At 46.5% G+C, this 27911-nt stretch overlaps 6 protein-coding genes across 22 annotated transcripts; 3 read left to right on the top strand and 3 right to left on the bottom strand.

The window, feature by feature from the left end:
• The first annotated feature begins 3 nt into the window (after positions 1 to 3).
• On the top strand, positions 4 to 7486 carry LOC100836234 (pentatricopeptide repeat-containing protein At3g29230). Of its 16 annotated transcripts, none has more exons than XM_024460194.1 (7): positions 4 to 1969; positions 2048 to 2190; positions 2488 to 2621; positions 3287 to 3362; positions 3463 to 3541; positions 4653 to 4838; positions 6506 to 7486. In XM_024460194.1, exon 1 carries the CDS (start codon positions 29 to 31, stop codon positions 1775 to 1777), a length of 1749 nt encoding a protein of 582 aa, XP_024315962.1. In that variant the 5' UTR covers positions 4 to 28; the 3' UTR covers positions 1778 to 1969; positions 2048 to 2190; positions 2488 to 2621; positions 3287 to 3362; positions 3463 to 3541; positions 4653 to 4838; positions 6506 to 7486. The 16 variants fall into 16 exon arrangements, with proteins under 16 accessions (XP_024315962.1, XP_024315964.1, XP_014753627.1 ...); XM_024460196.1 differs by adding an exon at positions 3824 to 3901 and having other exon boundaries at positions 2488 to 3362; XM_014898141.2 differs by having other exon boundaries at positions 3287 to 3541.
• Positions 4892 to 6321, bottom strand: LOC100835926. 2 transcript variants are annotated; one of them, XM_010234429.3, is made up of 4 exons: positions 6177 to 6321; positions 5900 to 6062; positions 5724 to 5794; positions 4892 to 5340 (listed from the first exon to the last, which is right to left on the bottom strand). In XM_010234429.3, the coding sequence occupies exons 2-4, from the start codon at positions 6012 to 6014 to the stop codon at positions 5158 to 5160; spliced, it is 369 nt and encodes a 122-aa protein (XP_010232731.1). In that variant the 5' UTR covers positions 6015 to 6062; positions 6177 to 6321; the 3' UTR covers positions 4892 to 5157. The 2 variants fall into 2 exon arrangements, with proteins under 2 accessions (XP_010232731.1, XP_024315966.1); XM_024460198.1 differs by having other exon boundaries at positions 5900 to 6298.
• Positions 7487 to 17963: 10477 nt separating the features above from the next.
• On the bottom strand, positions 17964 to 18701 carry LOC100835620 (putative lipid-transfer protein DIR1). The gene has a single exon (XM_003564856.4). The coding sequence runs from the start codon at positions 18609 to 18611 to the stop codon at positions 18288 to 18290; it is 324 nt and encodes a 107-aa protein (XP_003564904.1). The 5' UTR covers positions 18612 to 18701; the 3' UTR covers positions 17964 to 18287.
• Positions 18702 to 20450: 1749 nt separating this feature from the next.
• Positions 20451 to 21206, bottom strand: LOC100835313 (putative lipid-transfer protein DIR1). The gene has a single exon (XM_003564855.3). It carries the CDS (start codon positions 21126 to 21128, stop codon positions 20784 to 20786), a length of 345 nt encoding a protein of 114 aa, XP_003564903.1. The 5' UTR covers positions 21129 to 21206; the 3' UTR covers positions 20451 to 20783.
• Positions 21207 to 24141: 2935 nt separating this feature from the next.
• Positions 24142 to 25828, top strand: LOC100835004. The gene is made up of 4 exons (XM_003564854.4): positions 24142 to 24293; positions 24735 to 24926; positions 25055 to 25255; positions 25626 to 25828. The coding sequence occupies exons 1-4, from the start codon at positions 24288 to 24290 to the stop codon at positions 25680 to 25682; spliced, it is 456 nt and encodes a 151-aa protein (XP_003564902.1). The 5' UTR covers positions 24142 to 24287; the 3' UTR covers positions 25683 to 25828.
• A 116-nt stretch (positions 25829 to 25944) lies between these two features.
• Positions 25945 to 27861, top strand: LOC104583363. The gene has a single exon (XM_014899554.2). The coding sequence runs from the start codon at positions 26113 to 26115 to the stop codon at positions 27271 to 27273; it is 1161 nt and encodes a 386-aa protein (XP_014755040.1). The 5' UTR covers positions 25945 to 26112; the 3' UTR covers positions 27274 to 27861.
• The last annotated feature ends 50 nt before the right edge of the window (positions 27862 to 27911 follow it).

The raw sequence follows: 27911 nt of genomic DNA, 5'->3' as shown, positions 1-27911 counted from the left end.
ATGTCGTTTCAAAATTTCCAGGCCAAGCATGTCTCCTTCGCCTCCCCTCGCGCTGTCGTTCCTCCTCTCCCGCCTCCGCGCCTGCACCTCCGCCTCCCACGCGCTCCAATGCCACGCCCTCCTCCTCACCTCCGGCCACCTCGCCGCCTCCCCGCTCCGCCTCTCCAACCTCCTCCTCCTCGCCCTCGCCTCGGCCTCCGCAGTTTCCCACGCCGACGCCGTCTTCGCCCGCCTCCTCCCGGGTCCCGCCTCCCGCGACGCCTTCCCCTGGAACACCCTCATCCGCCTCCACGCCCCCGCCAGCCCCCGCAATGCCCTCGCCTACTTCGCTTGCATGCGCCGTGCCGCGGTGGAACCCGACGCCTACACCTTCCCCGCCGTCCTCAAGGCGTGCGCCTGCGGGGTCCTCGGGCTACCGGTGCACGCCGAGGCCGTCAGGACGGGGATGGATGGTGACCTGTTCACGAGGAACGCGCTCGTCAGCTTCTACTGCAGGATCGGGGACTGCCGGTCTGGGCGGAAGGTGTTCGATCACGGCGCGCGGGACCTCGTTTCGTGGAACTCCATGGTGGCGGGGTACGTTGCCTGTGGGGAGTTGGAGCTTGCGCAGGAGCTGTTCGACGGAATGCCTCTTAGGGATGCGTTCTCCTGGGCCACCATGATTGATGCCTATGGGAAGCGGTCTGGAGGTGTAGACCGTGCGCGGGAGTTGTTTGATGAAACGCCCAACAGGGATTTAGTGTGCTGGTGCTCGATGATCGATGGATATGCTAGGCAGGGGAGGATGGATGAGGCGAGGGCGCTGTTCGAGGAGATGCCTGAGAGGAATGTGATCTCATGGAGCATCGTTGTTGATGGGTATGTCAGGTGTGGGGAGCCTTCGGAGGCTTTGGAACTTTTTCAAAGGATGCTGAGGTGCGGTATCAAGCCTGATAGGGTCGCTGCGGTTGGGGCTTTCACGGCTTGTGCGCAGCTGGGAGCTCTGGAACAAGGCAGGTGGCTACACTCTTACTTGGAGAAGAAGAAGGTTTTGTTTGATGTTGTGGTGCAGACAGCATTGATAGATATGTACATGAAATGTGGCCGCTTGGATCTTGGAAAGTTGATCTTTGAAAGCATGCCTGACAAGAGCGTAGTTACTTGGAATGTGATGATTATTGGGCTTGGAACTCATAGTTGCGGACTTCATGCTGTCAAGCTTTTCTACCAGATGGAGGCTGAAGGAGCACCAATTGATGATCTTAGTGTACTAGCTGTGTTGACTGCTTGCACACATGCTGGGTTGATCTCAGAGGGTTTGGGGATATTCCATCGAATGAGGAAGGATTTTGGGATGGATCCTAAGGTTGAACACTATGGTGCATTGGTTGATCTTCTTGGCCGTGCTGGACATCTGGATCATGCTAGGCATGCCATAGAGACAATGCCCATGGAACCAACTCCGGAATTATGGGGATCTCTCCTGGCCGCTTGCCGAAGCCATAGGTGTGTTGAGCTAGCTGAGTTGTCGGTTGAACGTCTAGCGAGTCTTGGAGCAGATGACTTTGGAGTCTATGTTCTTCTGTCCAATATCTATGCTGATGAAGGAATGTGGGATGGTGTCTTTAGGATTAGGAGATTGATGAGTGCTGAAGGGATGAAGAAAGATATTGGACGGAGTGTTATTGAGGTGGATGGACAAACGCATGAGTTTGTGAATGGAGGCAGTTCACATTCTTGTAAGGATGAAGTTCACTTGATGCTGCAGAATTTATCGAACATGGTAGCATCTATTTGATTGCTTTCTTGTGCACCAAATGAGTTGAATCCTTCGGCATGATGCCTGTTGCTTTAACAATCGAGGCATGCAGTACTGCGATGCTGGTGGACAAGGAGCTCTGGAAAACTCTGCTGTGCCCAAACCTCTCTTTCTGAAGCTGCTTGGCATGATGAACATTTGCAAACGTGAGTTTCCTTATAAGAAAAACAGGTATTGACTTTATTGCCTTTTTTTGGGGTTAAATTTAAGCAAATTATCCTGAATATTTCTCAGGCTCCTCGGTTTCAGCCTTTCAGGAACATGAAGTGTTTGCTTGGAACTCTCTGGCTTATTTCCTAAAGGACTTTGGCGATAGCAACATGATAAAAAATCACACCTGGTAGATGGAAGCGAGCTACATCCGAAGTGCTATCAGTTTACCAGTTAAACAGGTGCCTAGTTAGTTGCAGAGTAGTCCATTCAATTCTTTGTATTCATTCTGCTTGAGTTGGTTGCATTGCAAAGACAGATCTCAGATCCCTGGAGTGTCCATTCTTTTCATTTTGATTGCCTTACTTGCTGGTGTAAATAATATCAGTTTTCATAGTTCACCTATGATAAGCATGATTGGTGACAAAGAAGCTCTATTTGAGCTTCCTGATTTGCTCCTTCTCTCATCCAGTTTTAGTGGATAACAAAAAGTTTCAGGCTACCAGTTGATTCTTACGAGGTTTCCAATATTATTTCAGGCTTAACCACAAGTTTGGTCCTGATCAAGAAGTCTTTGAATCATCGTAGCGTTGGTCAGAATGAAGACAAACCAAGCTCATATTGAAAGCTGAAATCATCCAGATAGTATGCAATAAATCGAATCTTCGAGATAGTATGTAGCCACTTATTCCCATCTACTTTCTATATTTTGTTAGTAACTATTGTTGAACCAGAAATGGAATTTGATCTTGATAATGCAGGAAGTTCCCATCTAAGCATAAAAACTGCAAAGACTGAACCAAGGTTCTCTTTGGGTTTATTTCAAATTCACTGTTTTCCACATTATAAAAGTGTTCTGAATATCTGATGTCCTGACAGTAGACATTTTCTTGGATGACCATGGCTGGCCCTGTTTTTGGTGTCATGTATGCTCCCGATCTAGAAGCATGCTCTAGTTTAGATTAGAATATAATGACGTTAGGAATGGTTTGCACTATGGAGATTTGAAGGAGCAGCAGCCTGCAGGGCCATGTTGTTCACTACTGTAGTCACTTGACCTTTTGTGCATGACCCGTATATCATACTCCCTCCGTCCCAAAATAAGTGACGTGGATTTGTACCAAAAAGTAGCACCGGATTCAATTCCCGAAAACCGGAAATCAGTTCCTTCCTCACTCAAGAAGGGCAAGAATCTATACAATTCCATGTCACTTATTTTGGGACGGAGGGAGTACTATGTTGGGTCCAAGGCAGGCATCTTGTGCCATGCAAAAGAAAATAGCTCGAGATGGATTCTCCTGCTTAGTTCCATGTGAATGCCTTGTTCCTTGCATGCAGGACCACCTCACAGGGAGCAACTATGACCACTTCTTGTTTTCTTAAGAAAATGGTGACCAACTTCTACCGCCAAAAGGTAGCACTAGGGCCGCTGAATGGCAGCTTTTTATTCCTCTCACCGTATGTCTCTCATAATGCCACTGGATTGATCTTTCTTTTTCTCTTTGTCTTTTGAGGACATCTACGTGCTGGTGCCAAAGCTATTTGAAGCTGCACTAAAGCAAATGGTAAACTTGCTATCTTCAGCTCTTCACGGTAATTCTTTGTTTTTGTTGGTTTCGAAATCATGAAGTTCAAACATGTTACTCATAAATTGCCCTTTTTAATGTGTGGGACAGCATTTACATGATATGAGTCTGCCACTGTCTTTAGATACGATTAACTGAATACTGTTCAAAAAGGCATGATTAAGCTACATGCCTTCAATTTCGGAAGACTTACAAGAGTTTTTTTGCATGCTTACTTTTTAGAAGTTCATGTCTTAACCTCTTGGTATTGGGTAAAACACTAGATTCTGATGAGCTCTGCTTGATGCAGTACCTTGCACTAGCAGAGAACAATCTTTTGTTGCCCATGGGTCAAATGGACTTGCCAAAGTAAAACATGGTTCTGCAGGTAACTGTGTGACAGTCATCTTGTTAGTAATTCACGCCAGCTCTGTAGCTAACTATGTCCACACAAAAGTAGAACCTGAATGTAGGATGAGCAGTGGTTCAGGCATTGTAATTAGGGATGCAAGTGGGATCCTGCTTGTTCCGCTTAACTGATTTGCTAATTGATTTGGAGGTTGGATTAGAAGCGGGACATTTGCAGGATCCGTTTCATCCCTATTAGTAATCAATTTGACCGGAAAAAGGTTTAAGGAGAGCAATTTTTGCCAACGGAAAGCGATGCCTGAACATCACAGCATACAGTGCCCTTTGATATGAATGAGCTGCTCTAGGTCTAGGGTGTCCCGTTGTGTATAAGTGTCCTTACACTTCCAGTAAAAGAGTAGCTAACCAATATTTCCTATCGAGACAAATCTTCCACTGTTCTGTTGTTGAATGCATATGAGGCACCCTGCAGGCTCTGTGTTGCAAAATAAATGCTCTGTTTCGTACTGGAGTCTTTATTACCCACGGTACAAGTTTTGTGTCAGAAAATATAGTGCACTTACGCAATTAGAGTTCTTAATTTAGAGATGTGAATGAGCATATGTTTATACTCAGAAATATATGTTCGGTTGACGTAAAAAAAGAAGGCTGCTCTGCTTAAGGAGTGCAGTCTGCAGTTCTACACAGAAGTCTTCTTTTTTGCTTGCCCTTAGTCATCATGAACTTTCTTCCATGATTTGTCTGGACGAATCTACTGCTCCCTTGTATAGGTGGTTGTTAACTTGTTACCATGGAAAGAGAAATGGCACGAAATCCCATGAAAACTGAAGATGCCCAGGGTGGAGAGAAGATACTGTCAACTTCAGGTCGAACAGAAGAATATTTACAGCATTTATACACATTTCCAGTCTGCAGCTCTAAGGCTGTTCAAGCAGAAGACTTCATGGTTCATGCAGGTCTGTTTATAGACACGATGCTTTTGCCGTAGGTTAAGAAGTAACTGTTCATCTGCACAACTAAGCTGCTCTTCGGATTTCAAAATTTCAGTCCATTTTTCTCCCAAAATTACTAGTTCACAAACTGAGCCAAACATCTTAAAGTACAAAATGCCCCTCCAGTTTGCTACTAGCTAACCTCTTGTAAGAAAGAAGAAGGAAAAAGTGAAGCCCTTTTAACAGAGAAAGAGAATAGAAGGAAAAAAAGAGGAAAAATGAAGAACTACTACTCTCTACCAAGAAATATCATAACATAGAAACTCCTAATAATTATTAGTGATCACCTGTGGCAGACACACTTGTAATGGTAGGCACTATTCATAGGGTCATTTGCGTCCACCGGAACTTGCTCCGCCGTACACTTGAATCTACAACCCCTGCACTCGTTGTACGTGCATATTGGAGCTATTGAACCAATCAGCATTCTCCTTGCATACTTGGGCAGTTTCTCCTTGTTTGGACCCTGATGTGAAGCATGTGAACATCATATTAGTTATTGTTGCTTTCAGATGTTGATGTCATGGGGCCCTATTTTCCTAATTAACTTGGGTATTCGTATTACTTTGCTCTTGTTCTTAGATTTCACTACTACTGTAGGAGCAATAGTAGTGCTAGTGGCTACGATATCCTCGTACCAGTTTGTTTTACATGGTGGAGTTGCTAGCTGGAATCATTTTTCTCCTGTCAAAAACTCCATATACATGTATAGCATTTGAAGCAAGTTGACATTTACAAAGAACGTTTTTCACAGACATATAGATTGGTGAAGAATAAGTAATGTTATTATTTATAAAGTGCTAGCAGTCATAAGAAAAACACTTGGTGCTAACTAGATGGGATATGTACCTTCATGTTCTCTTGCAAGTCTATATGTTCTTCAGGCAGTCCCTGGTAATGTTGTTCCTCATAATCTGCATCTGTACAACACATTGAAGTGAAACAAGTGAATAAATAGTTCAGGTATGCAGACTAAAGAAAGAATAGACACAAACCACTCAGTATTCATAACAAAGAAGTGAAACCTGAGGTGCTGCCATGGTAACCTTGGTTGCAAAGAGCATGGCTGATAAGCATGCAAGAGAGGAGGAAGAAGAAGAGAAGGGAGCTTGAGGTAGTTGTGGGGCAACCACTGGCCATAACCCTTCTTCAAATGGGTAGACGGATAGGAAATGGGAGGATGGTAGTCTGCTTGGATTAGAGAAACAGCTTAAGGTAGCAAATGCTAGAGGCTATATAGATTGCAGATTTGGAAGACTGGTGCAATTCTGCAAGAGCTCTTGTGTAGTTGTGAGTGCGTACCTGCCCCCGTGGCTCTGCTCTTGCCTAGCATATGTATGCACATCCCTGTGCCATACCATGCAGACAATGATATGGAGAGGGGAGCAGTGGGGACTGCGTGACCACCAGGTGGCTCAGCTCTCTCGTATGCACGCGCACACGGGATAGCAGAGGCGTCTGAAACTTAGCAAGGCGGGGCCGTCCTTATATTGTTTTACATCGCATCACCTTGTCTGCTCTTACACATGTGCTTCTCTGCGTCTTATTTTGAACGTAAGAAGTCAAATACTATGATTCATTAGCCCCCTATTAAATTAGCTCACCCCCTTTTTGTTCCTTTTGTTCTGCAGAGCCATGGCATGTAGAATGAGGGGGCAATTATTTGTGCCAATCAAATACAGTGCGCGAAATCTGAGCGGGAAACTTATTCAGTGAAAGAGCACGCTTACCTAGGCGTCAATAGTAAACTTATATTGAGTGAAAGAACATGCTTCAAGGAACTTGCTGTGCAGCCTGTGCTTGGGATGGTCATGGTGATGAAAGACAAGGAGAAGCACAGGCACAGCCATACAGGTACGGCGTGTCATCTCTGAGCAATGAGCATGTAAGGGGTATGTTTCCAGAGGGTGGGCACTGGGAAAGTAGCTTTGGACTCTGCATTTCGGGTGAGAAAGTGGTGTGGCGGAGGTGCCTGGATTCTGCATTTCTCTTTCCCTAGTTCTTGCTCTGTTCATGAATGCCACTCCTCCTCCAACCCGACGGCGTGGGCTGCATCTGGATTTTGGGATAACATCCAGAGCCGTACCGTGCGCAGTCTGGCGATTTCCTGCAGAGAGCAAATTCTCGGAAGCTCTGGGCCTGCGCCCTGCGGTGCGTTGGTCACATTGTTTATGTGTATGTTCGTCTTCTCATCTCTTTCCCTTGAAGATGTAGTACTAGTTGGCCTTGGATACGGCCATCTGGATTGTGTTCGGCGCTTGTTGCTTTCAGTCTCCGAGCAGTTAACCAGTTGCCAACTTGCCAGTACCACCGGGAGATGCTGGTAGTCACGAGACTCCAATCGGCTCAAGATTTGGTCCAATCTGATCGATAATCAAAGGGGCACTGCATGCTGCTGGTTCTCCAAGTCAGGACATGCTGTTGGCCGAAAAGCATTCAGCGTGTAAAAATCATTGCCCTGCCAGGATCTACCGAATATATTTCACTAGTCAGCACATTGTCGTGCTGAGGGGGACTTGTGTTTGAGCCCCACGGATCCCAAGGATGTACTGGTACACCGAGCTAAGGACATCAGCTAAAGACATATGCAAGAATACACTCGACTAGAAACATATGCAAAACGTCAAAAAACAAACTAAGAAGAAATGCGTAATCTTCGTTTCTCTGGTTACGAGATCACGTTCTTACAGTGCGCGCGTGGGGAGTTGTTTGTTGGCTGCATTTGGTCCAACCAACTGACCAAGGCTCTATCAAGCATCTCCCTTCAGGCAAGCTCCCACAGCGCTAAAGCATGCACGTATTTTGGTTTTTGTATTGGGCCAAGGCTCGGCCAGTCGACCAGGTCATGCGGTATGGAGAGATGGCATGTACAAACTACAAAGTGGTCCAGTCGACCCAATGGGAGATGGATGGGAATGGGCCGAGAAGACCCATTGGGTCACTGGATACCATACCTGCATCCAGAGCACGTGTAGGCTCTCCTCGGCAGCATTCTTTCGAGCCATGAGAACCTCCAATGGCACCCATGGCGCACCATGACCCGACGAAGAAAGACAAGTGCGTCCCATAGCATCTTTAAAGAGTAAATTACAGAAAATCACCACATTACTGACTAGGGTTTCAACTTGGTACCAGTATTCGTTTGGTTACAAAAAACCACCGGTTTCAGTTAACCCCTCCGTTGCTAGCGACTAAGCATGTTTCTGACCGTTCGGGCCCGCATGTCGGGCCACCGTGTCCTCCAGCGCGCCGTCCAGCATGGCACATACCGACCGGCTATATTCGCAGATGGTCGAGCCGGACCATGTCCTTCTCTCTTTCACTCTCGTCTTCTTCCACCTCCGTCCACTTCACGAACTCTCAGGCGGAAGTTGCAGGCGGAACCCTAGATCTGCGCGGGTTGGGCAATGTCGGGCCACATCCCGAGCAGCCGACGCTTCCACGAGCTGTACCGGCATGGGGAGCCCGAGCTGAGGCCGGAGACGGGGCACATTGTTGTTGCCCGTACTCTCACCATGGAAGCTAACGAAGCTTGGCTCCGAGGCCGAGCTCTGGTGGCGAGCATCCATCGTGGACCAGGGAACCCGACGCCAACGACAGTGAAGCTGAGCGATATAGTGCAGGCCGTGGTGAAAGGTGGCGGAATCGTGGGGGGCGTCTGTGGGAAGGTGAGTCATCCTGCCGGCCATTTCTTGCTTCGATTCGATTCAGAGGAAGACTGCACGAATGTGTTGTACCAATCAAGGTTGTTGCGCTGTTGCGGATGCACTTTGCGATTCCGTCGGTGGTGCCGGGCTTTTGGTGGCGAGCAATCTGACCTCTGCTTCAAAACTGTGCTTAGTTTTGATGGGCTGCCGGAGGATGCGGCAGAGCCTACTTTCATGAGTAGAGTAGTTAACTCAATCGGGGGCGAGTTCGTGGAGATGATGACGCCGATTGACCTGAGATGCGTCAAGTTGAGTGCATGGATGAAGAATCCCTCAAAAATTCCCAAGAAGTTGAAGGTAGAAATTCCTGAGCCTATGCAACTGCCAATTGACGATGGAGCAGATGACGAAGAGACCCTGGCCTCGCTAGAGTATTTCAATAATGGTTGGGAGCAGCCGGATAGACGTCGCACAGTGACTTTCGATGTGATTGTTCATGTGCATGAGGTTATAGATAGGGCTCCTTTGATTACTGATGGTACAACAATCTTTCCTGTGGATCACTCAGACGAAGATTCAGATGAAGATTATACTGACTATGGTGGAGCACATGGATCTCCAGATATCACTCGCCTACATGAGTTTGATTGCTATGTTGGTGTTGTCGATGGATCAGTCCCATATTCAGCAGGCATGAACCCTTGTTGAATGAAGAAATGGCAGCAAGTAGTATTGATGAAGTGCTAAGACTTCAGTTGCTGTAGAACTGCTAATGTTAGAGTTGTTGTATGCTTTGTAATTCCTTAGTATTTGTAATGCACTATTTGAATTTCCTATGATATGGTCATGTAATGCACTATTTGAATTTGAATTCCCTATGATATGGTTCTGCAATGGAGTATGCACTATTTTAATTTGAATTCCCTATGATATTTAAATTTCATTGTCAAATTTGTCATCTAACACATCATGTTGTGCATCAATTAAACTTCCCAGCACATGGTTACAACACAGTTTGAACAGCACAGTTTGACAGCAAAGTTTGACAGCACAATTCCAAACATAGTGCATCAATTAAACTTCCCAGCACATAGTGCCCAGCAGAGTACTCTTCCCAGCACATAGTTACAAACACATAGTTCCCATCACAGTTGCTAACACAAAATTACAGAAGCATAGTTCCATACAGATCCGCATACAGGTTAAGAAACAAAATGATACTGAACTTCCATCTTCATTGATCATTCTTGGCCTGAACTTGTCCCCGGAGCAGCACCAGAAGTTCCATCTTCACTGTTGACATCTTTGTTGTAAACCCTCCCACTGGCAGTCAAATAACTCCACATCCTCCCTCTGCCTCTAGTTGGTAGAAGCTTTGATACAAGATTTTGAGCAGCAGAATACCTTGGTGCATTAAATGACCTTCTTCCGACTGGAGCTACACCTCTTGCCATTGGAGCTGCACCTCTCCCCATTGAAGGAGGAACTGCACCTCTCCCCATTGGAGATGGAGCTGCACCTCTTCCTGTTGCTGGAGGAGGAGCTGCACCTCTCCCCATTGGAGATGGAGCTGCACCTCTTCCTGTTGCTGTAGGAGGAGCTGTACCTCTCCACAACTTTAAGGCATCTCTAAACTGGTAGACATCAACAAAACACATTTTCAAACATAACTGATCTTGTGGGTTTTTTCTCTTCTCATTGTACCACATCTTGTTGGTTAGCTTCTTACCCCTACTTTTTCTACCCTCTGGCAGTACAAAACTCAACCCCTCTGCACCATCTTCATCTTTCACATCTACAGGCTCATCATTATTCTCTTCATCTCTTGATGGGAGGAAATCTGGCTCAATTATGACTTCTGGTTCAGAGTGTGCCCTCCTTGTAGGTTCTTTTCTCTTGGCCTTCTTCTGTTTGGGCTCTTCATGCTCTATCTCTTCTTCTGGATCAGGCTCAAATATGTCTTCAACATCTGTGTCCCCTTCACAGTGCAGCAAGGGGTCATCTTTCTCTCTATTCATTTCAGCAATTAACTCTTTCAATTCCAGGTCTTCTTGGGTCTGTTCTAATTCTTCATTCTCTGGATTGTATTCACTGTCAGTTGACTCATCACTAGAAGCATCACCTTCATTCTCTTCCTCCATATTGACATCACCTTCTTGGTCACTCTCTACTTCAAAATGGTCTTCTTCTACATGGGTATCAGCATAACATAAATCATCTTCAGTATCTTCAACCTGTTGGGAATATACTGTCTGCATTGGGTCAGGTACCAGAACATAGTTCACACTCTCTTGGGTAGGATATACTGTCTGCATTGGCTCATCAAACATACTCCAGTCAGCCTCATTAAGTTTCACTGCTCCTTCATTTGTTTCTGCATTATGGCCTGCTTCATCTTCCAAGTCTATGTGCACTGGTTCTGAATTATGGTCTGCATTTTGCAATCCTTCCTCTTCCAAGTCTATGTGTACTGGTTCTGAATTTTGTTCTTCCTTCTGTCCTTCTTCCCTTTCCAAGTCTATGTGCACCGGCTCATGCTTATCTACAATGAGCTTCTTCTTAGCCTTTGGAGTCCTTCTTCCATTAATGGACATGGAAGAGTAAAATGATATGGCTTTGCCAATTGGAGATTCCCCATTCTTCCCCTTCATAACAGTCAATGCAACCCTCTTCTTTTCTTTATAAAGACTCAACATGTTCTGCACCTTACAATTGTTGTCAATAAGCTCTAAACCTGCCAATCTCTTCCCTACTTTTTTCTCATAATACATGAAGTCATTTCGACCATAACCACAGCTCTCCATCAGTCCTACTAGATTCATAAAAGTCACATCTGAAATGCCCAAATCTCTTTTCAAATTCTGGCCGCAACTAAAATGCATACTGACGGTCCAAACTTCATCATCAATTCTACAAATCGACGAGACAAAGAATTATGCCTACAAATCCCACATAAAGCTGCCAACACTAAGCGCCATTGCGACTGCCAGATTACTCTCAAAACCCTAATGGCTCAAGGGGATAAAATTGGATAAATTTCTTACCCGGAGACGAAGAGGGTGTCCGTCCAGTGCATTGCTTGCGTAAAGGACATTGAAACTGCCGAGGATTGGGCTCTCCCCGCGCCAATCGCCATTGTTGGGCCTCCGCGACCTCGCGGGTGCGCTTCACTGTGTCGTCGCCGCCACCGTACCACCCATCCGCCGCCGTCGAGGGTACTGCCTCATTGCAATCGGGGACGACCTGGTTCCCGCCGTCATGCCACCCATCGGGCGCCCGCCGCCTCCGCCATTAGCTAGGGGGGGGGGGGGAGAGATGGAGGAGATGAATGGCAAGCCGGTCGGGTTAGGGTTACGATACCGACCCATATGGCCCGGTCGGTCTGTGCCACGCTGGACGCCGCGCTGGAGGACACGGTGGCCCGACATGTGCTCCCGAACGGTCAGAAACATGCTTAGTCGCTAGCGACGGAGGGGTTAACTGAAACCGATGGTTTTTAGTAACCAAAACGAAAACTGGTACCACGTTGTAAGTCGAGCCACTAACGTGGTGGTTTTCTGTAATTTACTCCATCTTTAAATCGGTCTTTTGCTTCTCGGGCTGCATGTTCCCTCATGGGCCCGGGAGTCGGTGCCCATGCTTTGGGTGCATCTGCGAGTAATTTCTTCCCACGGCCCCATTGCTTAATGGGATGTAATTTCTTCGCATGGCCCCATTGCTTAATGAGGTTTGGCCTTTCTAAAGAATCGGCCACGGGAAATGGAAAAAACTTTGGCTGTTTCTTTTCCTCATTCCCACGTTGCTCTTGGTCTAAGCAAGCTCCATTTTTGTCTTTGTTTCTATTCCATCGCCCCCCCCTCATTCCCACGTTTCCCCACCTTCCCGGCAGTCGGCTCTCCACATCCGGCCCCTTCTTCTCCTATCTGGCTCCTCCCGCATGGATCGCGTTAGATCAAGCAGTCGACATGTTTGACAAGCAGGTATTCGTAACCGACCTATCAAGTCAGCCGCACAACACATCATAAGAAATGCAGCAATGTGAAAGCCCAGAAAAATCCTTAATCATAGGGGTAAACACAATTGCACAGGTTTTATTACTGCAACGAACGAAGTCGAGGCAGAGAGACCTAACTATTACACGTACATCAAAGCCGACGTACAAAAACCACAGAGACGCATGCATGCAGAAATCGACCGGATCAGAGAAGTTTCAGACTTCAGAACGACGCACGAGCTAGAACGGAACACCGGCCGGAAATACTAGCGAAACGTACCACAGCTGACTCGAATTACTCCTGAGCTAGAGCGCGCTAGCTAACACGGGGTGGGGGCACCGCGGACGCTGCACTTGGACGGGACCTGCACGGCGCGGTCGGCATCGATCTGCGCGGCCAGCGAGCTTTTCATGGCGCAGAGGCACCTGAAATCCACGCCGCGCATCGCCGCGCAGCACGGCTCGCTGGGCTTATCCTCCGTGCCGCCCACCGCGCAGTACGACCGGCACGACGTCACCACGTCCCTTGTCCACGTTGCAGATCTTCGGGCCCGCCGCCAACGCCACCGCCGCCTTCCTGCTGCTCCCGGCCATACCTAGAGATCGAAGCCGGGGGATCAGGTTGCTAAGATAATTTTAAGGCACTTGTATTTATCGTGGAGGTGTGTCTGCAAGCTAGGTGTGTCACGTTTGAACGACGGCGAGCTAGCTATAGCCACGGTCTTCATATAGCGTGGTGGGTGAATGTACGTACGTCGGTACGTAGTAGTAGCCTGCGCGGCGGCCGTGACGACGACGTACATGTGGTCGCGTGCTTGAGTGTCTGCCTCTGCGTTAAAAGGACTTGAGAGGAGAGCAGTGAACAGTAGTCACGGACCGGGCATGCAAGATTTGTGTGGCGGCGGCGGCTGGGATCTCGTCATGCCGTCGTCGTCGGCCCATCGTCAGCTGATCGATCGTCATCAGGGAAATATACATGTGATGTGTTCATGGGCATATATGTAGCTAATTCAAAACCGTACCAATCTTTATGGAACGGATGGTCTAGTTTAAAACCGTGCCAATCTTTATGGAACGGAGTGAGTACGTACCACAACGGGTGAGCGGGAACAGCGTAATATATAATCTTTTTGGTGCGATCGTATCAATGAAGTGGTGGGGAATTGTACAACATCACCTTGTGTGGTTTAAAGTGAACGCGACCGAATGGAGAGTTCTTGCGTCTAGTCCGTGAGGTCAGCATCTGACGAGTATGTAGAACCACCCAAATATCTTGCGTACGTATAACCAACCAAATATCATCTTGAGTCGGCCAGACTGACCGGATGCTCTAGTGTTTTAGATATTTTTAAGATCTTTACTAAAGTTCTTACTATTAGGGTCTCGGTTATTTTAGATATATTAATTTATCTCGATCAATTTGCGATTATTAAAGGCATGTACATATACTATAGAGTAATTATTGCTCATGACGTTCTCCACTCAGTCTGTAGATCTAAAAAACCTGGTTTAATTCTTAAATTAGATTATGAAAAGGCATGATAATATGAACCTGGATTTTTTAGTAGAAATCTTAGAAAAAAAGAGGATTTGATGTCATGCCGATTGTGTGCATAAATCGGTGACACGAACGAGCAATCTAATTATCTGCATGAGTAAACATCTTAAATATTTGTTGTGTTGATTTTAATACTTCCTATTTTTGAAAAGGATATATGTGGCAGCTAAACTAGTTCGTTTTGTTACTAGTGGTAGTGTGGCATAATAATTAATGATACGTTAGGCCTTTTCTTTAGAACTAAGAAAGGTTTGAGACAGGGGGATCCTCTCTCCCCAATGTTTTTTAACATTGTTAAGATGCTTTAAATGCCCTAGTGAACAGGGCACAGGAACAAGGCTTGATTAATGGTGTTATTACTAATTTGATAGAAGGAGGTCTTAATATGTTACAATATGCAGACGATACGATTTTTCTCTTTGATGGAGACTTACAAAGAGGTAAAAATCTGAAATTTTTATTATGCATGTTTGAACACCTCACTGGTTTAAAGATCAATTTCCACAAAAGTGAAATTTTTTGTTTTGGTCAAACTATTGAAAGATAATTGGACTATGCTGAGATCTTTACTTGTAAAATTGGGGAGATACCTTTTAAATACTTAGGAATGCCTTCACATTTTAAATCTCTAAGTAACTCTGATTGGAAAAACACTGAGGAAAAGGTGGAAAGTAAACTTAGTAGTTGGAAGGGTAGATTTCTCTCTCTAGGAGGAAGACTGATATTTTATCTTCTTGTTTAAGGAATGTTCCCTCCTACATGTTATCTATGTTTTAGAATTCCCAAAAGTGTGTTGAAGAGAATATATTTTTTTAGAGCACGTTTACTGTGGCAAGAGGTGGAGAATGTCAAAAGATATCATTTGGTTGCTTGGCCTGTGATTGTCAACCTAGAGATCAGGGTGGACTTGGTGGATCAGGATGGACTTGGTGTGGTAGATCTGAATTGTAAAAATATATGTTTACTTTGCAAATAGTTATGGAGGTTGGAGACTAGTGAGGGGTTTTGGCAGAACCTTATTAGGAATAAATACCTTAGAACACAATCCATACATGAGTTCAATCCGAAAACTTCGAAATCTCAATCCTGGTTAGGTTTACTTGAAGTTAAGGACATTTTCTGTAAGTACTGCAGAAAAATAGTAGGAGAACTCTTTTCTGGGAAGATGTATGGGCTTGTAAGACTGCTCTCAAATATAAATTCAGTAGATTATATAATTTGTCCACTAGGAAATTCATTACTATTGCAATGGTAAGAGAGGAAGGATGGGGTTGTTTTGAATTTAGAAGTCATATTTGTGTGTGTGGGGGGGGGGGGGGGGGGAGGTAGGGATATGCTTGTACATATGATCAAATTATGTGATGCAACACCTGTTTCTGATACTCCTAATAAATGCTACTGGATCTTAGATAAAAAAAAGGTGTTTTCTCTGTCAAGTCCCTTTATGCTGTTCTTATTTCTAAACAAGTAGACTTCCCTTATAGGAAGTTCTGAAAAATTAAAGTTGCTCTGAAAATTAAAAAATTTATGTGGCTGGTTATTAAGAAGAGCATTTTAACTAGAGACACTCTTTTGCATCGAGGCTGGAAAGGACCAAAGAACTGTGTCTTCTGTAGCTTAGATGAAACCATTGATCATCTTTTTCTGAAATGTTCGGTAGACAAATTTTTATGGGGAGTGATTAGTTGTGCTTTCGGGGCTTAATAACATTCCTGATTCCATGGAACAGATTTATGGTTGGATTTGTAGCTTCCTTTTAAAGCTTAGAAACTTAATTTCTGTTGGTGTGAGTGCTTTATGCTGGACTATTTTGAGAACGCGGAATGATGCTTGTTTTAAGTTTACTTATCCTAGAGACCCTGCTAATCTGGTCTTTATTTTCTGTTATTGGTTGAAGTACTGGACGATTTTGCAGAGAACTGAGGCGAGGGAGATTCTGGAGCTGGGTGTGCAGCTGGTGCAACTTGTGGCGTCAGAGATGCTACACCCACGGCATGGTTGGAGTCTTTTTCGGAGGAGAATTGACTGCTGATTGAGATTTTTTCTTTAACAGTAGACAATGTGTTCGAGGAGTTGGTTAGTTCTGGGTTCTGTGAACCCTTCGTGGGAAACCTAAACCTGCCTTTTATTTTTTTGAACTCTGTACTAGCTGATTTCATTAATGAAATCGGGGCCTGGCTCCTTCTTCCAAAAAACTAGTTGGTTTGGTTTTTATGTGAAAAGTTGTCCTAGGTAATATGGTCAGATTTTGGAAGGACTTACTTTTTATATTTGATCCTCTCTACACATAGTTTTGAGATCTTTCCTCTGTAGTTAATAAGAATAATAAAACTATGTTGTTATCTTGAAAGAATTAATAATCAACTTAAATTTATTTCCAGAAGCAACTTTTCACCTGAGATGAAGGTTTTTATCAAAGTTACACACCTCACAAAGATGAGCAACATAGGTTTGACGTTGGCCAAATACTTTAAGGCATCGCACTCTCATCACTTCATCTGCATATGTGCATGTTGGTTACCTTGTCCAAGTAATTCACAAGGCATCTTGCTCTCCACTTGATACTTGATCTGCGTACGGATCTACAAGTCCTTTTTATGCAACTAATGCTTACCGTGTTGGTAACTCTTTTACGTACTGTATTTTACGATCTGGTGTCCCTAATATCATGTGACAAAATCTTGTTCCACACTATATCTTGCATATTGGTTCGTTACGTTTGGATATATAATGTCTTGTTGAGAAGGCCGTGTTCGCAGGCTCGTTACTAAACTATATAAACGTGTTTTTCATTCTTAACATTGTATTGCCACGGCTCCCACTGCGGTGCACGGGTAACATTGAGACATTGGTAGGGTCTTGAGTCCCGATGCACTCAAGTCGGTCAAATGGGAAATCAGCATCGTTGCACGGGAAGTTGTGTGGTCACATGACGTTGTGTTGTCTCGCCGTTCTGCTTCGGCGATACGGATCTTCAAATACCGTGACCATTATTCTTATAACTCCATATTTGTCGGTTGCTCTACGCGCATGTAGTTTCCAAAAGAGGAGGATAATGGTGAGCACTCAGCAATGAATTGAATGCATGTGTTATATCTCTTTATTACTACATCTCTATTCTCTATTTTTTTTCATGGATCCTATTGTTTTCTGGTAACCATGATATTTGTTATAGTGTGACTATGCATCATATAAATATTGGACCATAGACCAACCACACATAGTTTTACCTTTACATTTCTGAATAAGATAATGCTAATAGCAATATGCATTGCAGCATGCAAACTCAATGTACTAACATGAGTATGCATTGCAAAAATTTGACAATAATAAAACCATGGAGCTTCCAAGTTCCAACCAATATAGTTAACTTGTTTTCTTTCCAAAACCTTTAGACCATATAAGATTATCTATAAAATCTTATTCAAATATATAATTATCCAAAGGTCATTTAAAAAACACTAATGGAACTTTTTAAGTTCGATCAAATTATAGAAAGATCTACCAGCATCTACAACTCCAGGTTAGTCTTATCCATCATTAAATATATTTCCACAATATACTTATTTGATATTGTTATAGATCTTGTAGATTTTTTCCTTAAATTTGGTGAAACTTGAAGAAGTTTGAGTTAGAACAACGGAGCGAGTACGGGTTTCATATGTCATCTAGCAATTCTTGCACATATTTCAAAAATCACTCCGAAAGCGCGTAACGGTCTAGCGGCAACATACAACTAATGCTTCTCGATCGATATAATTGAGGAGCAAGTAATCTATCGATCGAACTAAGTGTCTGACTGTCTCTAGCCGCACGATCCAGAATCGGCTGCACAAACATCTGAAGAAAATCGATAAGTAATCTGAAGCCCATAAAAAATTCGCCAGGGGTTAACAAACCGTAACGAAAATACCACGCATGTTTTGCTACTGCAACAAAGTCGAAGCAGACGAACACACCAACACACAGTACAATAAATCAAGACCATACATAGCCCACATAGGCACACACAAACTACACAAGGCATGCACATGATATATGAATAATGCACGATCAGCATGCAGCCAGCTGAACGCACTAGAACCAGCCGGTGGTACCTGAAGGAACAGCAAAAGACCAGATCTTTTTATTCAGCCGGCCGGGCTAGCTTAATTAATTACCAACAATCTCAAACCCACGCATGCCAGCTAATTCAGCAACTGTGAAGCTTTAATTTAAGAGCAGGAGGTTGGCGCCCCGGGGATGCCGCACTGGGACGGGATCTGGACGGCGCGGTCGCCGTCGATGTCGGCGGAGAGCAAGTCCTTGTAGCGGCAGAGGCACTTGAAGTTGGCGCCCCGCACCGCCGCGCAGCACGGCTCACTGGGCTTCTCCTCCGTGCTCCCCACCGCGCAGTACGGCCGGCAGCACTTGACCACGCTGTCCCTGTCCACGTTGCACACCTTCAGCCCCGCCGCCGGCGACGCCACCAGCGCCAGCAACGCCAATATCATCATCGCCACCACCAGCAGCGCGGCGCCCTTCCTGCTCCCGGCCATTATCTTGGGTTTTGCTGGATCAGCTAAGCTGCTAGCTTGTCTTGATGTGTTCGTGTGGATGCAGGAGTGTCATGTGTTTTGGACGATCCATATCCGGCTATATATATATAGCGCGTGCGGGGGATACGAGCGCCGATTGATTTGCGCCCGTGACGAGGTGCATGTGGTCGCGGGCTTGGCTGCACCTGCATTGGCCAGTCACGGCCTCACGGGTAAAGCTTTTAGCTAGCCAGCCAGAGCAGATCGTGGGGCCGACCGCGGAGCCATTGGACATGAACGTATATATCCACGTAGGTATACGCCAGAGGCCAACTGCATGCATGCAGCCGGTATGTATAGTACGGGTAATGTGCAGGCCGAACCAATGGGCATGCGCAAATGGTAATGGGTTAATGGCACTGGCTGGAATTGGACGTATGCTGGAGTGGCCGGCGCCGTTTTGTGTCAAGTTGGGTTCTTAATCCAAGTCCAGCTGACCCAGCTGACGATCAGTCCAGAGCACGCGGCGTTCACACGAAATTAGTGCATATGCGTGCATGGTCGGCGAATGGGACATATATGTGTGCTGCTAGCTGGAGTAGCAGCTGATCATGGTTCTGGTTCAGGGGCATGCCTGCCATGATGCATATCGCCACGGTGGTCAAGCATATGCATTCTCGCGCTGTGCACGCCATATATATCGGCCCGTACTTGCAACTGGGCCGCATGACTTCGGCAAGCTAGGCCGCGACACGCTCTGCAGCTTGGGCTTCAATATAACTTCACCCTGGACGGCTCTGCAATCTTTAATTGGTGCTTTTCTCATCTACCGGCCAATCTTTTTTGAACTTCTATGCTACACTTTCAGCTGATATTTATTAGAGAAGCGACTTTTATAAAATTTATATCACCAGAAACACCTGAGATCTCTACCACTAGCATGCTGCTTTGGTGTTGCTCTTTGTAGTTCTCTCTATGCATGCTTGAACCCATGAAATTAACAAATTACGGTGATGGGGAAATAAGGACAGACCAAAAGTGCATCCGTTTGGTCTCGAACTCGAAACCTCTTGGCTTTGATATTATTATGAAAAATTTCATGCATAGAACCGGTTCACCCAAAATCTCAATCTGATGGAGGAAAAAGGACAATCCTCTTATACTTCGACAACTACTACATCGTAATCCATGATGCAATACTCATGATTTTTCTCTCTTTTGCCATACTTCGTCCCCACTTACTTGGTTGACCGGTTCCTCTTAGCCAGCTCGTTCATTTTGGCCTCTTCAAAATAAAAGTTATAACATTAGAAAAAGTCAACGAGCCCAATGGTATCAATTGTGCATCACATAAAAATCCGTGTTAGCCTAACATAGTTGTCCTTCCGTCCCAAAATATAGTGTGGATAACTTTTGTTGACTGTCAAACTTTGACAAAACTTAAATATACACTTTCAAACCAAGATATTATTTCACAGTGGATCTAATGATCTTTATTTGGCACGATGTTCATAACTTTCATTATACGGTTGGACAAACTTCAAAAAGTTTGACATTGAACAAAAGTTATACGAGCTAAATTTTGAAACCGTGGGAGTATATTTCGAAGGACCAAGGCGATCAATAACTCCAGGAAAAAGTACGACATCCAAGAACAAACACCAAGATTTGCAGGTATATGTCTGCTTTGTCATTGTCATCTTATATGTTTTTTTAAGTCAAATTAATTAATGTTTGATCAAAACCCCGTCTCAAATAAGTCTCGGTCCGCCACGACGGTTTTGGTTGAATCGTCTCGGATATCAAAAAGAAGAAGTCTACGAGTACACATGGGTTTGCGAACATAGTGTACACTGGGGCTGAAAAAAGAGCTCTGTGGCTGGATTATAATGCAACACTCGCGGTACAGATCAATAAAAATCCACGATAATAAGCTAATCCACAGGAGGATACATACGCATGCATGCACGCACGCAATGCATGAGATTGACGACTAGCTCAATACAAGCACCAAAGACAAGGCAAAGCTAGTAGGAAAAAACTTCTCGTTCAATCGATCTAGTTCCAGAACAGAAAAATAACGCAACGAAGCGAAACAACACAATAAAATAAATCCATAACACAATCGATCGATCGTTCCGGATCAATTATTAAGTAGCCGCGCGCGCGGGCATTTGCATTGCATGCCTCGATCTAGCACGCGGGCACGTTGGGGATGCCGCACTTGGCCGGGATCTGCATGGCGCGGTTGGCGTCCATGCCGGGCGCCACGGAGCGGAGCAGGGGCTTGTAGCGGCAGAGGCACGGGAAGTCGGCCCCGCGCACCGCGTCGCAGCACTCGCCGCTCGGGCTGCCCTCCCTGCTGCCCGCCGCGCAGTAGGACCCGCACTTGTCCTCCATGCGCTCCAGGTCCACGTGGCACGCCGTGTGCCGCCCGGCGGCTCCCGCCACGGCGACGAGCAGCAACAGCGCCGCCACCACCAGCAGCGCCATGGCCATGGCCGCCGCGCTGCTGCTCGCCTTCCTGATCCCGGCCATCCCAGCAAAATCGAATTTGATCGGTTTGAGAGCTAATAGCTTGATGTGTGTGTGTCGTAGTAGTGTGAGTGTCCGTGTGATCTGGTCTCGTCGTGGCCAATGCCGGACTTTATATAGCACGGGGAACTGTGGGGAACTCGGGATCGCATCGCCCGCCCGTGACGCGGCGCATGTGCTCGCGGCGTTGCCTCCGTTGGCGCTACCGCGGTCACGGACTCACGGGTGAAATCGAATATGTGCTCGGTGGTGCGTCTGCCTGCCGGGCGAGCCGAAAGCCATTGTTCGCCATTGCCCAGGCACCGACGCAGCACGTACGTGCACATGCCTGGGTGCGCTAGCTCCTGCCTACATGCACATGCTGCCCGCGGGGGCCGGTTTCTAGTTCATCTGAGATGGATCGAACGATGGTTCCTCTAAATCTTGCATGATGGGAAGAGAAGATCTATGGTACATGCAGGTCCCTACCCAAATTCACTGAAATTTAATAAAACAAGAGTAAATGTAGTGCAACTTAAATATTTTAAATTTATCATGCTTCATTGAGGTTTTTCTCGATCTTGTTTTTTAACCAAAACATAAACGGGATTTGAAATGCTCAATGGACATTAAAAAAACCATCCTCATTGCCTGTTCTTTTCTCTCCTCTGGTCGATGTGCGACCCCAAAAGTGAATCATACATATAATTTTCTCTAGGGTCCGCATCAACCGACGCATAAAACAATCAAAATTTTGGGATCGAATTTGACTTATTCCGGCGTCTTGCCACCAACATGGGCTTTAAATATGAGTTACTCCCTCCGTTTCATATTAAGTGACGAAATATTATTGTATCTAGACGTTTTTTGGGTATAGCTAAATTCATATTTGGGCAAATTTGAATCACTTAATATGTGACAGAGGGGGTATATAATTTAAATCTTGGTAGGTGAAATAAATGAGAAAAAAACCTCATGTAGTGGGAGTCAATTATGAGGGTTAAACACAGGTGACATATCTGGCCACTAAGACATGACCATGTTGAAAACTTGGAATCTATGGATTAACGTTCGCTCTCCCTGTTTTTTGGATGTTGAGTAATGAAAGAGGAGGAAGAGCGGATAGCGGATCCACAACACCATGGTCCATGGGGTAAACCAGGGGCTGTGGCCTGGGGCGTGAAGAATATTTCTTTGGTAAATTTTAAAGGAATTTTAATTTGGCCTGGGGCTTTTCAGACTCCTATGAATATCGGCCCTGGTCGTCATGACATGCTGGCTCCACCGCTGGGGTTAACAGCTTCCATTTCACCTAAAACACAGCTTCGATTCATAAAACCATGTACTGTCACTGCAGTAGTGATCGAGTTAGAAACTGAATTAATTGGGTAAAATTGTTCGGTTTGTGCTACTCTTTTTATCTTGCTACATGCTTGCATAGTTGCTGCTCGGCACCTGTGTCTGCATCTTTGGTTCAAACTTTGGAAGTTAAAGATCAAAAGCCGGTGGCCCCATATGCCCCAATGTCCCATGTTAACACTACTAAAGTGTTCTGCCATGGGCATACATACAGTAATACAAAAGTCAGGTTGACTAGTTTATTTGCACACAAAAAGGATAAGAACCAGAAGGAGCTGCACTTCGCAACAGCATGAAAAGCAGATCTGAATGTCGCTTTAGGACAACTGCGCTGTCCCTGTCCCTAAGGCAGACACACATTGAAAGCCTAAACACACAGGCAGGAGTACTAGCTTTCAATCAAAAGGAGGTTTAAAACCTGGAAAAGATAAAGGAGTGAAAACAGAAAAGAAGCTCGCTACGTGGGCCGTGATTTTTGTTAACCGGCAGGTTCCTAAACGTCCTGTCTTTGTCAAAGTAGATTCCAAAAGGCCCTTACCTGGCCCAACGGGAAAAGCCCATGGAGATATCCACAAGGCCTGCTAGAGCTGTTCTAAGAGAAATGGCCTACACTGCTTATGCCTTTACATTAGCAAAGAACTTCCGTTTTCCTTGACAAAGAAGAAATGACTCGTGAGAGATTCCCTAAAGAGCTTCAAAGGAAAAGAGAGATTCCCAGAGTGAGAGTTGTACGAGCCGAGGGCCACAATGAATCTTTAGAAACTTTTTCTTATAACACAAGTTTGTTTGGAAACCGGTTTAGAGAACCCACGGCAAAAGCTGCCTCTACGCCACTCTGTATTCATTCCCTGATCAATTACGGGTCACTCCACATATCCGTCAGAGTGTAAGACACGACAACAAGTGCACCATTAGTTATTTCAGCCTAAAAAGAACACGGTTGCTAGTTAATTAGTCAGGCACGCTCCTAAGCTAGCTTAGCCCTCCTTTCATGGCCTGCCCTGGTCTGTAATAACCGTGAGACGACGCCCGGCGGTGTGCGTGGAAAGGGCCGAAGCGTGCATCTGCGGAGCCCGAAGCATGATTGTGATTTTGGGCATGGTTCCAAAGGAAAAGCGCCCACTTTTTTGCCGCTTTTGTTTCTCGCTCAAACATGCGCGCAGCCGCGGGCCGCAGCAGCTCCTGCCGGGAGGAGAGCCCTGGCGGAACGACCTGCCTTTCTCTCCCCTGGTGACAAAAGCACGCGACACTCACTCATCGTTTATCATTACCGTCGCAAGACTTGTTGCCAAAAGCCAACACCTTTACTGCCACACCCAGAGTGAGACAATGAGAGAGAGAGAAGCTAACAGTAATACACTAGGCCACAGTTTCTTTTAACTGAAAGAGAAGGAGAGAGAGACACTTCTTTTGGCTGAACATTTGAGAGGAGGACAGTAAAATAGCTGGCCACAGGAAAGAAGAGCATCATCAGTGCAAGCACTAGGGACACTAGCTCGGAAAGCGAGGGGAGGGTGTGTCGTGCGTGACTGCCTGTATGATGAGTCAAATGAAGCAGCAGCACAGTACTCATTGCCTCGTATCAGTAGGGGTAATAAACTGGGGGCGCTCGCTTTCTCGCCGGCTTTTCGTAAAGTTAATGTACGTGCGTGCCCCCACATTCCCTTTACCCGAGCCTCTTTCGGCCGCCTATGTATAGGGGCTTCTTCTGCCGTGTGTTTACTGCATCACCCTCAGTTCCACTAGAGCTTTGTCTGTCCCTCCCTGCTGCTGCTCTTCTCCTCGCATCTGCCTCTTCGTCTTCAGGTTGAGATTAGCTGCGAGATGGAGGTGAGCAATGGAGTTACGATTTATGCATCGGTTCTAGATACTTCGTAGATCTTGCCATTGTCGTTCTGCACTGGGCAGAATTAGCAGACGCTTCGTAGATCTTGCCATTGTGCGTGTTCTTCTATTGTAGTACTATGCTATGCTCTTTTTCTTCTTCAACAAGAGTATGTCCTGCCTACATTGAAAATAGTACTGTTTCGATCACCTGAAAATTTGACGTATCCAGTTAGATCAAAGTTTCATAACACTATAACAACCTTTACAGATTCTTCATAGTACTGTTCAGATGATTCTTATCTTCTTCTCCTCGATGTCCTTAGCTCCTCTGTTTCTTTCAACCAAACTTTTTTTTACAGTACATTTGTTTTATAGTTAGGAAGAAAAGAGAAACATGCAGCGACTAAGTTCGTTCGTTCCATTTTGTTTTGTTTCTGACGACAGGCGCAAGACGACTGCTGCAACAAGTGGAGACAGATCCCGGCGTTCGGCGACTGGAACCTGTGGGACGACGACCTGCCTGTCGCCCAGTACTTCGAGCCTGGCACCTTCTTCTTCACGGCGCAAGCTGGGGAGGACGACGTCGACCTCTTCAAGGTGCCCCACTTCGCCGCCACGCCATACAGCTACAGCAAGGTCTGACAAAATCACCATCTTTCTTTAATCGCAAGAACATCATTTACTAATTCCAGATCAGTTTAGCTCACTGAAGTCCCAACTGAGAACTCACTGTTGACTGTACATGTGATGAATTGAAAATGCAGTGCGTCATTCGAGTTAAGGGGGAGGAGAAGGCCGACTTGGCTGCTGCGCCAGCGAGGAAGAAGAAGGGAGGAGGCAGAAAGAAGCAACAGCAGCAGCAGCGCGCGAACGAGCAGCAGCAGAGGCGGAAGCCGAAGGTGGCGGCGGCGGTGGACGAGGACCTGTACAAGATCTCCCCCAACGTGATCTGCAAGGTGCAGAAGGCAAGTCCATCATTAACCGTGTGATTCTAGCTAATCTAATCTTGTTCCGCGATTACTGGAAATTTCTGTTTACTTTGCTTTGCTTGAGCCTTTTTGTAGGCAAGTGGATTTACTTTTGATTAGCTATAGCTAGTTTCCTGTCATGTGATTGACATAAGCCTTTTTCTTGAGGATAATCTGGACTTCTTTTCCTTTCTGGAAAGATAATCTGAACCTTTTCTTTAAGAAGATACTCTGAGCTTTTTGCAAGTGTCTTTACTTTGGATAATGCAAAGGCTCTAGCTACTTTGCCAAAACATGAGATTGAACTGTAAATTGCGGCAAGATCGATCGATCCTAATGCTGATTTATCTCTTTGTTCGTGTTGCAGAAGAAGCTGCTGAGGAATCTGCTGGGAGGGTGCCTGGGCCTGAACTGCATCGCCTGAAAGCTGAAACAATACTCCACCGTCAGAGACTTCCCATCGAGAGAGCTATGGTGTTATTACTTGAAAATTACCGATCGTCCTGTGTTGCGCTGTGTTGTGTTGTGTATGTACATCGTCGTCTATAATGAAATCCGTTTGCTGCTCGACTCTCCTTCTCAGAAATCGCTTCCTGTGTTCTAACTTCTAACTTTGGGGGGAAACAAGGAAAGGGGAGATCTAGCATTAATTGCCGGAGATACGTACAGATCCGCGTCCGGTGCAAACAGGCCGCGGGGGGGTGGGGGTGCTCGAGCGTCTATTTATATGCCGATCCGGCAACCGGTAGGCTACAGTACAACCGCCGCGCAGCCATAGATTTCAGCCACCGGATACGCGAGCGAACCCGACCCGAGAAGAACGATCGAGCAAAGCAAAGCACGGGCAGCCAGCAATGGGGCGCGGCAAGACCTCGATGAGGCTCATCAGCGACAGGCGGAAGCGGTCCGCGGCCTTCGCGACCCGGAAGAAGGGGCTGCTGAAGATGGCGTCGGAGCTCTCCACGCTCTGCAGCGTGCCCGTCGCGGTCGTCCTCGGCGCCCCCGCCCCCGCCGCCGGAGGACCCAACGGCGCCGCGCCTCCTCCGGAGGTGTGGGAGACGGAGGAGGGCGTCCTCGAGAGGTACCGCGCGCTCCCCGCCGAGAAGCGCGCGGAGCACACGCATCTGAGGTACCTGGAGGGGAACCTGGGCAAGGAGGAAGCCAAGCTCGCCAGGGTGCTCCACAAGGGCCCCGCCGCGCTCGCGCCGCCCGACGCGGAGCTCAACGGGATGAGCCTCGACGAGCTGCGCGCGGTTCTCGAGTCCGTCGACGCCGCGCTGTTGGCCACCGCCGAGAGGAAGAAGGCGCTCGGCTTGCCGGAACATGACGACGACGACGCCGTTGATCCGTGCATCGGTGGAAGCTTCGTGGGTTTGGATGGCGGTTACTACGAGATGGAGGAGCCCGTCGACGGCCGCCTCGACCGTCAGGCCATATGGGACGCCAATGCCATGAACATGATGCAGCCTGGCCCTGGGTACTACGGCTTTCCCAACATGAACGTCGCGCAGCCTGCGTGCGACGCCCGCGGCTTCCTGCTGGACATGGCGCCTGGCATTAATGGCGGCAACTACCACGGGCAGCTAGCACAGGGTTCCTTCTACTCTCAGCAGCAGCAACAACAGAATGCCATCTCCCATCCAGCGTACGGTGGCTTCCAATACACTGGCGGCAACACGGGCTACGCGGCGCCCATGGGCAGCTCATCACAGATGCAGATGCCGAGCAACGCCAACGATGATCTGACCATGTGGCGCACCGCGGAGCCGGCCTGCAACGCCATCGTGCCAGCAGGTTGGTGCCCAGATCTGTTCACCGACAACAACTTGTACACGACGGCGCCCGGCTACCTCGGCATGGGCAACGGTGGTGGCGACGCCATGAACTACGTGAGCTGCAACGACACGCTGTACTGCTCGTCCAACGACTTCCAGTGCTCCGGCTCCGGTACCACCAGCCAGAACTCTTCAAACATCGAGGACCTGCCCTACCTCAGAGATGGTGCGCGACGATGAGTACTGAACCCTTGCATTGCTTTAACACGCATAGCACTCTTTTTTTTAACACACATAGCACTTGGTGTAACTACTAGAGTAGTCGTAGTCAGATGAGCGACATCATGATCATTCCGGCAATTTTGGATGGTGGACGGCCGCCGGAATGAGCTGATGTTTGCCACCCCTCCGCCCATGGTTCCTGAGCAAAATTTCCCGGCCGAAGAGCAAAAGGGACATGGGCTATACTGTTAGGTCACTGGTTTGTGGAAAAGAAGACCCGGCAACTCGGAGAAGATCCGGCAATGTCCTCATCCGGCAGCTCAGCTTGGAGAATATCCAGCAATTTTGTACACCTCTGCTTGGATGACGCGGCCAGGATAAAATCCGGCAATAGGATGATCCAGCAATTTTGTAGCTATGTTAGGATGATCCAGCAATTTTACTAGCCTAGAAAATATCCAGCAATTTTGTAGCTATGCTTGTATGGTCTTAGAATTGTAGCCAGGACAAGATCTGGTAATTTGTACCTACTATGCTTGGAGATTATCATGCCAGCTGTGTAAATACAATGATATAAATATACTCATTGAGTCATCAACTCTTTTATATCTTGTGCCAGTAATGTAGTCAATATCAATGGATTAGTTTTAGTTGTA

Source organism: Brachypodium distachyon, chromosome 2 (genome assembly GCF_000005505.3).
Source record: "Brachypodium distachyon strain Bd21 chromosome 2, Brachypodium_distachyon_v3.0, whole genome shotgun sequence".
Lineage (NCBI taxonomy): Eukaryota > Viridiplantae > Streptophyta > Magnoliopsida > Poales > Poaceae > Brachypodium > Brachypodium distachyon.
The sequence above is the reverse complement of the archived record's forward strand: the minus strand, read 5'-3'. Positions and strand labels throughout refer to the sequence as shown.

What these genes read in the sequence shown, in the direction of transcription:
- LOC100835926 (XM_010234429.3), bottom strand. Translation starts at nt 6,014, where the DNA reads ATGGCCAGTGGTTGCCCCACAACTACCTCAAGCTCCCTTCTCTTCTTC. An exon ending in TTACCATGGCAGCACCTCAG is followed by an intron (nt 5,795 to 5,899) that starts GTTTCACTTCTT and finishes TGTGTTGTACAG; the next exon opens with ATGCAGATTATGAGGAACAA. An exon ending in ACTTGCAAGAGAACATGAAG is followed by an intron (nt 5,341 to 5,723) that starts GTACATATCCCA and finishes GCTTCACATCAG; the next exon opens with GGTCCAAACAAGGAGAAACT.
- LOC100835004 (XM_003564854.4), top strand. An exon ending in CGCCATACAGCTACAGCAAG is followed by an intron (nt 24,927 to 25,054) that starts GTCTGACAAAAT and finishes TTGAAAATGCAG; the next exon opens with TGCGTCATTCGAGTTAAGGG. An exon ending in TGATCTGCAAGGTGCAGAAG is followed by an intron (nt 25,256 to 25,625) that starts GCAAGTCCATCA and finishes TTCGTGTTGCAG; the next exon opens with AAGAAGCTGCTGAGGAATCT.
- LOC104583363 (XM_014899554.2), top strand. Translation starts at nt 26,113, where the DNA reads ATGGGGCGCGGCAAGACCTCGATGAGGCTCATCAGCGACAGGCGGAAG.
- LOC100836234 (XM_024460197.1), top strand. Translation starts at nt 29, where the DNA reads ATGTCTCCTTCGCCTCCCCTCGCGCTGTCGTTCCTCCTCTCCCGCCTC.
- LOC100835313 (XM_003564855.3), bottom strand. Translation starts at nt 21,128, where the DNA reads ATGGCCGGGATCAGGAAGGCGAGCAGCAGCGCGGCGGCCATGGCCATG.
- LOC100835620 (XM_003564856.4), bottom strand. Translation starts at nt 18,611, where the DNA reads ATGGCCGGGAGCAGGAAGGGCGCCGCGCTGCTGGTGGTGGCGATGATG.